Source organism: Alosa sapidissima, chromosome 21 (genome assembly GCF_018492685.1).
Source record: "Alosa sapidissima isolate fAloSap1 chromosome 21, fAloSap1.pri, whole genome shotgun sequence".
Lineage (NCBI taxonomy): Eukaryota > Metazoa > Chordata > Actinopteri > Clupeiformes > Clupeidae > Alosa > Alosa sapidissima.
The window spans coordinates 27982097-27991544 of NC_055977.1; the positions used below are offsets into that span (position 1 = coordinate 27982097).

The 9448-nt window shown below is 43.0% G+C and overlaps 1 protein-coding gene across 2 annotated transcripts in view; it reads right to left on the bottom strand.

Moving 5' to 3' along the window:
• Positions 1–189: 189 nt before the first annotated feature.
• LOC121696093 overlaps positions 190–9448 on the bottom strand; it is an 11606-nt gene continuing 2347 nt past the window's right edge. Inside the window, exons 6-14 of one of the 2 annotated variants that reach the window (XM_042077419.1) lie at positions 6318–6414; positions 5153–5263; positions 4699–4863; positions 4068–4173; positions 3888–3970; positions 3725–3791; positions 2305–2365; positions 2133–2169; positions 190–1949 (exon numbers count right to left, since the gene is read on the bottom strand). In XM_042077419.1, coding sequence (XP_041933353.1) covers positions 246–1949; positions 2133–2169; positions 2305–2365; positions 3725–3791; positions 3888–3970; positions 4068–4173; positions 4699–4863; positions 5153–5263; positions 6318–6414 — 2431 coding nt within the window. In that variant the 3' untranslated portion in view covers positions 190–245. Of the gene's footprint in view, positions 1950–2132; positions 2170–2304; positions 2366–3724; positions 3792–3887; positions 3971–4067; positions 4174–4698; positions 4939–5152; positions 5264–6317; positions 6415–9448 lie in introns of both variants that reach the window. The other variant, XM_042077418.1, reaches the window with a different exon arrangement.

The window sequence follows — 9448 nt, forward strand, 5'->3', positions numbered from 1 at the left end:
TGTTGCTGGTATTCATGACTATCAATTATGCCGTTTGCAAAAATGTTGAGCTACTTTTTTTTATCCCCAGTTGTATTACTGAAAAGCAGAGATTTGGTTCTGGACTAGTACTTATTGGAGATCCTTAGCAGATATTGCTTGTAACACAAAAGTCTTTTTTTTTATCATAAATGAAAATGTAACAATTGGTCTAAGTTAGAAAATGTTTATTTTTTATGTCTTAAGATTGTTATTAGTGAGTGCACTTAAGGGCTGTTATCTTCAAGGAGAAGTTTGGACACAATGTCCTTTGTGAACTCGCACGCTGCAAGAGACGTGTCAGACACCACAGCGTCCACGTGCACAGGTCCTCCCTGGGCTGTGACACCTGCGCGCACGTCGCTCTCAGACTGCGTCTGCCGGCTGAGGCTCCGTGTGGCACTTACATCGTTTAGATGGTCTAGCAGAGCCTGGATGACCTCACAGACGAGATGCTTCTCTCTGAACTGCTGGCCGTCCATCTCTTGCCTGTCAGAGGTCATGCTGCCCTCCCAGCTGTTGCGTCTCTGAATGGTCTGAAGGAGCCACTTGGTCACCTTGATCGAGTGGGGGTTGATCTCCGAGAGGGAGCTCCAGGAAAGGCTCTCTTGGGCTCCAGGGTGGGAGCTGGCGGCCATGGGAGACGTGGACGGACTTCCCAGGCTGGTCATCTGCCTTCCCACGAAGAAGGACATCAGCTTCCTCTGCAGATACTTGTCCAGCTGCATCTTCTGGAGGATGGCGAAGATCACGCTGTTGGGCGGAGGAGACACCGCCTCTGCATCTTTGTGTTTGTCCTCAGGCGAGGAAGTAAGCCAGCTGCACAGACGCTCCTCTTCCAGGGCGAAGGTCACCTTCTCGAGGATCTCGTCCACCTGGTCAGAGGACAGCAGGATGCTCTTCTCCAGACTGACCACGAAACCAGACGAGGCATCGGAGCTGGTGCTCTCACAGTCATATGCTTCCTTGGTCACGTGGCTTTCTTCGCTCCCGCTGAATTCTGGGTCACTCATCACATCATTGGCTTCAAGCTGCTGCTCAGAGTCCTTTCCGATGTTATCAGATGACTGTTCAACAAGGTGACGGTCAGAGCTGAAGTCAGTATCAGCAAAGGTGGTATCTATAGCGACAACAGCAGTGGCATCTGTGGTGACAGCAGTGGTGCTGGTTTCCATGGTGAAGCTAGCAGTGGCATCCGTGGTGACAGCAGTGTTGGTGATATCCGTGGAGACAAGAGTTGTGGTGGTATTCATGGTGACAACAGCCGTTTTATCCGTGGTAGCAATGGGATCAGCAATGGTGACAGCAGTGGTGGTATTGATGGTAACAGCAGTGGGATTATCTGTAGTTTCAGGAGAAACCATGCAACACCTCTCTGCATCAACTTTCATCGCTCTCTCATCCTCAGGCTTGGCCTCTTGGATTTTAACATCCGATTCAGCTTTGTCTTCCGCGCATTTAGCGATGCTTACAGTCGCCGTGCCGTTCACTTGGCCCGTCTGCTTAGAGAAGACATCCACTGAGTCTTTGATGATGTCCTTAATTAGATTCTCCACCTTTAGCAGAAGGCCAGCGGTGGGAGCGACCACTTTCTTCCTGAGACTGCGCCGGTCATCGTCCTGACCATCCTCTGGAGAGCTGGCTCTCCACAGCTCCACTCGGCTCGCACCCCTGCTGTTCGGCAGCATGTAGATGGGGTACGTGACATGGACCTCTGACATTGAGCACTGGGAACTGCTGGTGATGACGGGAGAGATTTTGGAGGTAGTGGAGGATGTGTTGTAGCAAGAGGAGAGATCCTTTGGGCTGTTGGCAGGCAGTACTCGCTCGTACTCAAAGGCAGTGATGGCCGGAATCAGGATGTTGTTGACCTCCTCCACTAAAGTGACCACCATGCCTCGAAGCACTATCTGCAATTCCTCAGATGTCACCTGGAGTAAGAAGAGTATCAGGTTTCTAGATTGTTCCAAACTGACTGTTTTTATTAGTTAAAAAATACACATGCCTTGGTGAGTTTAAAACCACAGTAAGTAAAGTGGTAAGCAGTAACAATACCTTAATAATTATACAAATGTATTTGTTATAATGTACAAATAAGTGTCAAATAGTCTCACCATTCCTTTGAAATGATTCTCTAGTAATGTTTGCTGACTGAAGAAAGGGAGGGGGAAATCAGTTAGCGTTGATTGTGCTTTACAACAACCATAACCCAAATTCACATTCCATTAAGTTCAGTGTAGGCTGGATTCAAAATAAATCATCCGTAAATGTGTGACTAACACTCACATATCAATCAGACATGAGGAGATTTGTTCAGCTGATGGCATCTTCCCACGTATGATTCCACCTGGTTTTAAAAGAAGCGTTCACCTTGCAGATATGCCTTACTCATCAAACCCACAACTGAGATATGCACAGTGAAATGCTTTGTTACAAAACAGTCTAGCTTTCTTACCAGTGTGTCTGAAATCCAGTGGCAAAATGTAATAGCCTAAATCAGTGTTTCCCAAACTTTTTTTCTGGGGACCCACTTTTTAAAAATGACAGACCATCGCGACCCATTTCACTTCAAATCTACCCTGTAACCACCAATATTGTTTTAGGCCACAGGTTCTCCAACTTTTCTATGCCTTCCCCAACCATACATTGCTATAGCCTAGGATCTAGATAGATAGATCCTGCTTTGAACACGGTTGTGTTGCATTTTGAGCACCATCAGCGTGAAAAGTTGGAAATGACTACTGAAAAGATTGGGGAAATTCTCGCATGTTGCGCAGTCGTCATTCGTCAGCATAGTAAGCTGTTCCTGTATTTCTAAAAAAAAAATTGTAGGCTACGTTGCGTTGCAGACAAATGGGTCCATAACACTGTGGACGTCAATTCTGATGTAAACAGCAAATAACTCAAGTCTTTATCTTGTATTGTTGTATTATATTATATTATATTGTATAGTCATTATATCAGAACAAGAGGCTTTTGCGCAATAGACGGAAGAATGTGCCTTTACTTTGGAGTTAGCGAGGTAGAAAACGAGAGGATTAGTGTTTAAAATGTCCATTTAAATTGTAGCGAATTTTAAATTGTGAATTTTAAATCAGAAATAAGAATGTGAGAAGGTTGCTAAAAGATTGCATCTACAATCGAAACTATCTACATGCAAATTGAATGGCCTTATGTCCGGTCTATGGATGTCTGCTTTATTTGACAGCATGGTCACTAGATTTTTATTGGTAAAGTTGAGGAGCTGGTATCTGTTAATGTTCGTGCAAATAGGCGGATTCATGTTTGCAACTGCGAGGTACATGGCAGGCGCCCCACAGAACGGTTTCATTTTGAGAGGTAGATATCCATGCTCTGGCACCCCCTCTGCGATGCGTTCATCCTCCAGTTTCATGTGCCAGTTTCATGAGCTTTTATGACAAAACCGTGACTGTGGTAGTTAACAAACTACATCCTAATAGAAAACTGTTAGCTTTCCTGGTATCAAATGACAAATGGTATCAGTTAGGCCTATAACACAACATAAATTGTGCTGGCGACCCAAATAAAATCTCCTGCGACCCACCCGTGGGTCGCGACCCAGACTTTGGGAAACACTGGCCTAAATCATTTTTTAATCTTTTATATGGTATACCTTGTTTCTGCTCATATTGTTTTTCTAAATAAATTAATAATAATATTCAACACCCACTCATGCTGATCTTACATGCAGAAGCTGGTCTAGGTGAAGTGGACGGCTGGATGACCAGTTTTTGGCATATTTCAGAGAGTTTCTGAAAGAGAAACAATATGTTATTTGCATTCATGCAAACACAGCATAAAAGATAAACACCAAAAGTAAACAAACAGATCTAAATAAACGCAATCACCTTCTTTGCATCAGAAAACAGATGCTGCTTGACGAGAGAAATGTTTCTCTCAGGTGAGTTTTGTCGGCTGGAGCGAACTCTGTCTGCAAGCACGACAATCAAAACAATTAAAATCAAAATCGTTGGAGGGGGCCATGCTATGAATAAAGAAGAGGGGGAAGAGCAAAACATGCTGTTTACCATTTGGTGTTAAGGGAAAGATGAGGTCAATATCTGCATGAGGGGGGGAATGCTGACATGGAGACTTCAGTGGAGATGCCGTTTTCCCTACACCGAGCTCTTCCCACTGTCACAAGGAAAATGGAATGTATGACAATGTTCTTCTGTGACACATGTTCTCAGGAACTGTGAAAGCCGCTGTGTTGCCTTATCTACCCGAATGACTGATTTAGATCATATAGAGATTTTAGATCAGGTATGACCGGTCTACCACCCACTGACTGTAAAAAGCATGGACAGCGATGGACCTAACCTGAGTGGACCTGACCTAATTTCCTTGTACTACACATGGTCTGACTGCAGCAGTCACCTCTGCCTGCAGTGTTGCCAATATGGCTGCATGACCTTCATAATTTCGGTGCATGATACTATGCTGGCCATGCATTTCACATTCATTGGTTGTATTCACAGTACAAAGTCCAAGAAGGTCCCAGAAGAAAGACTCTACACCTATGAGTCTAAACCGCTGTGGCAGTAAAGCCAACCTCACTCATCGGTTTCACTAAATTGAACACAGAATTATACTTTGGTTTGACAACTACAAGGCATTTAGGCTACATACTAAAATATAATATTTTAGTCAAGAATTCACCCTTTCACACAGCTTAGTTGTAAGGTCTCCTCTGGGAGAAGGTACTTTGGAAGAGGTAGGCAGGGATGAGGACACGTCCAGGGATTGGGAGGGTTCCCCCTGGCCTCCTATACGCGTTTCAATCTTCTTAGGCGGTAAGTGTGGGTCTTCACTCGATAGACCTTCCTGAGAAACATTTTTGCTTTTGGATTTTACAGTCTTTTTCACTTTCTTCAGTTTCCCCTGAATCCGCTCCTCCCTCTAATTAAGAAAACAAAATATCTGGATCATTTGTCATGTCTCATATGAGCATACTGCGAGAGAGGTGACTGATCTCCCCCAATGACACACCCAAGAATGATATGCATCCAAAAATATGTTCCATGTCATCTTCTCTTGCATTGTGAAAGAGGATCAAATGCTCTAATGCTCTCATTGTCATAGGTTTCCTGTAAACTGATTGGAAGGAACCTACCTTCTTTTCCTTGTTGATTTTGGAGTCGACCCAGCGACGTTCGAGTCTCATCTCCCTCTGTACCTCCCTAGTGACCTCCTCACTCATCCAAATGCCTCTAACGCTCCACATCTTAACAGCAGACCAAGCAGGAAACAGACACGGTCATACTATGCTGGTTCTGATACACTACTAGTCTATCATTCTGCCTTCAGAGGTATAAATTCAAACCCTAATTACAAACAGAAATTTACAAAAACAAAACTCTGTTACATTCACATTAAAGAGTGGACCAGTTTTTAAATTATCCAAGTTTAAGGCCCGTCCCAATACCTCCCCTACCCCTAGATTTTTGCCCTAACCCTCGTTTTTGCACGTGTAGGGCTAGGGTGTCCCATTACTTTAGGGAGCAAGGGGAAGTGCTATTTTCCCCTTAAAATCAACCCTCAAAATATAGCCAGGACAGATGCAGGCTTAAAACGAAGTGGGAGATGAAATTACCCAGGATACCATGCGAGCTCAGCGAGCCGGCCAAATTTTTCATATATTTTCGCAAATAAGCATATTAAAATTTCGAAATATGTTGGAATATGTTAGTTTGATGCACATCTGATGGACTGTTGAGTTTTGAACACTAATGTTAGAAAATATCTCACGAAGCTATCTGACGATGTTCATGATATCTGCTGAGTGCTTTGAGAGAGTCTGCCCATCAAATAACGTTATATATCGATATTTAGGATCTTTGTTCTGGCGTTCACATGAACACGAATATCTTTGTTGATTAACCAGACGTAGATAAACCAGCACAGCCCACACAACAATGACCGCTGGAACGGGCATGTTCCTGAATGAAAATAGTAGCAGGCTACTACCGGTAGACACGTCGGCGCTGCGTGTGACGTAGGTGAGCACGTTCGCTACGCTAATTTGCATATAGTGGTGTCCCAATTCATAGGGAAAGATCTTCACTCCCACTTCCCTTGTCGAGGGGGCTTTAATGTTAAGGGCAATCAAAACCTAGTGGAAGTCTTAAGGGGGGAGAAATGGGACCGGCCCTAAAACTGGCAAAGGCTCATATTGGAATCTTCACAGAATATAGGCAAAAATGCTAGAACCACCAAGTTTATATTTCATCGACACAACCAAAGCATGAGGCTGTGAATAGAAAAAGCATCTCTCTCACCAGTTCAGATCTGCCAGTGGAGCCCGGTGAGACCTCTATGGCACTGCACCTCTTAGCAATGGCAGGGAGATGCTGCAGTCTCAAGGCTGGCATGGACCTGTCGTGCATTTCATGAAACCTTATTATGTTCATGTTTATGGCTCTATGCTTTTTTACAAAGCGACTTGCAATGACACCAATAAAGCACAATTGAGTCCTTAAAAACTTAAGTATAAGTATATATACTCTTTTGATCCCGTGAGGGAAATTTGGTCTCTGCATTTATCCCAAAATGTGAATTAGTAAAACACACTCAGCACACAGTGAACACACAGTGAGGTGAAGCACACACAAATCCCGGTACAGTGAGCTGCCTGCACAACAGCGGCGCTCGGGGAGCAGTGAGGGGTCAGGTGCCTTGCTCTTCAGCCATGCCTACTGGTCGGGGTTTGAACCAGCAACCCTCCGGTTACAAGTCCGAAGTGCTAACCAGTAGGCCACGGCTGCCCCTAAACTTAAAAGTACAGTAACTTGTAAAGCACACTGAATGACCCTTGTGTATGAAATGCGCTATATAAATTAACTTGACAATAAACATTACATTAACATTAAAATGAACAGCTTAAAATATTAATATAGCCTAAATAGCAATAACAATGAAACAAATGTCCATATTAATGATGGACTAAATGAACAGATGAATAACAATTACCATAAACAACTCTGTAAGAGTGAATTAGTTAGATATAAGGTAAACAGGTGAGTCTTTAGACGCCTCTTGAAGATCCTAAAACCATCACAAGAACAAAAATCACCAGCGAGGGATCACAGGAGTCTTGACCGTGACCTCTTAGTGTTAATGAGGCTGACATACAGTAGCAGACCCTCATCAGAGGACCGCAGTGGGTGAGAGGGGACGTAGAGCTACATCATGGAATTAGGCAGAGATGGCAAAAGTACTCACTTCCCGTACTCAAGTAGAAGTACAAATACTTGTGTTAAAAAATACTCTGGTAAAAGTAGAAGTACTGATTTAACTTCTTTACTCAAGTAAAAGTAAGCACAGGCTTGGAAATTTACTTAAAGTATAAAAGTAAAAGTAGTCTTGTGAATGACAACCATTTTTTATGCAACGGTACCTGGACCACACAAATGTTACTAGAGTGCAAGAGTGCCAGTCTCTTTTTAAATCTTCCCACAACCATTTCTAGGCTTCCCCCCCAACATTGCACTGCCTACTTTAGAGGGCAGTGTGTTCTTTTGGCCTACCATCAAATGCTGGACATCTTTAGAAAGCTAAGATCCTGTAGTTTCTTAGGAAGCACTGGCACAGAGTTACAGAGCCTAGAATATTGTTTTTTTCTTTCTGCCCGATAACAAGTATCTCTGAACTGACCACATTTCAGCCCTCTAGGTCACTTAATATGATTTTAGAAACACAACTGAGCCCTAGGACCAGGTCTTGCGAAGCTGTGTGCAAAAGTAGATCAATATACAGTAGAATGAAAAATTAGTACTTTAGACCATTATTTGCCAAAGTATGCTCATGCATTTTCTAAAATGCCCTATTGAAACTCCCCATAGGACTTTTGGTTACCCAAAATGCATACTGACAATAAAAATATGCATTTCTGAGATTTCTTGTAGACTATTTGGATTGTATGTCAGGTCCTGATATAGAATTACCACACAAAATGGTCCATTGATCACTATTTCTGCATTTTCTTTGTTGGCTTCATAGGTGTGTATAAGATATGGACTATACATCTGCACAACTAATATTGGATAAAACAACATCGATATTTAATTCCTATGGATTCCTGTAAATACCAGGAAGACCTAGCCTGGCGAGCCATCCTATATCATTGAAATGTATAGCCTGGAATCGAGCCATTCACCTCGCTTAATCCAAGGGGCGGGCAGAGAATTGTCTTTCAAACTGCCTAGGCATGCAATAGGCCAGCACTACGACCATATCCGTATCCGGTCTGCAAAACGGCAAATACATCCTTCTTTGAAAGGATTGACTTAAGTGCATTGTGTTGCTCAACTTTCAAAGAAAAGCACAAGTCCAACTCCTCCAAAGTTGACGCCAACGCCAATTCAAACAACCGTTCTTCGTTCGCCATAGCCACCTTCCTTGTTGTTCACCGTCGCAGGACTGTCGTCATCCTGTTAAGCCCACCTTAAGACTCTCTAACAAAATAGAGCGCTGTGATTGGATGACATCCACGGCGTCAGCCAATAGAAATCCCTATGGTTTGATACTAGACGTACAGGCTGAGCAAATTAATTTGCTGCTGCTAGGTTGCGTCTAGATTTCTAGACTAAGGAAGACCAGGAATGTAGTGGTAAAATAAGAGGTGAGTAAACTATGAATTCTGTGATTACGGTAAGGTGGACTGTGCCATGCGGTATCAGATTTTTAGAAAAGGCATTCAGAACACGTTTACTTGCGTTTAGCCTCCACTATATCCCTGTTCAAGACCCAATGATGCATCTACTTATTGCTAAGGATATACGGTAGGCCACACTGCAGCTAGAAGTTAAGCACCAAAGGCGAGGAGAGTTTAATTGACTAAATTTAATTGAGACATACTACTACGTGCTAACGTTAACGTTACTGCCATCAAGCTGCAATGATTTGCCGCGAATGAATGCAATGAATGAAATCTGTCGAGTCATCTTTGGTGCGTCAAGTGCAACGTATATTCCCATCCACTTGATGACGCGAAAAATAATAACGATAACTCCACTGAAATTATTTGAAACTAAAGTAACGAGCCACTTTTGTAAAATGTAAGGAGTAGAAAGTACCGATATTCGTGTTAAAAATGTAAGGAGTAAAAGTAAAAAGTCGCCTCAAAAATGAATAGTAGCCTAAAGTAAAGTAAAAATGTCTGAAAAATCTACTCGAGTAGGCTACAGTAACGATTTTGTACTTTGTTACTTCCCATCTCTGGAATTAGGATAACAAGGTCCTAATCCAGTGAGTGTCCTATAGGCCTGAGTGAGTAGCTCAGGTAATGTAGAGAGGAGAATATCATCGGTCCCTGTGTCAAAGGCTGCATTGAGTGTACTTTTCTTGAGCCAAGGTGTAACCCTCGTTTGAAAGAAAAACAAACTTCTCAAGAACGGAGTGATGAAATAAC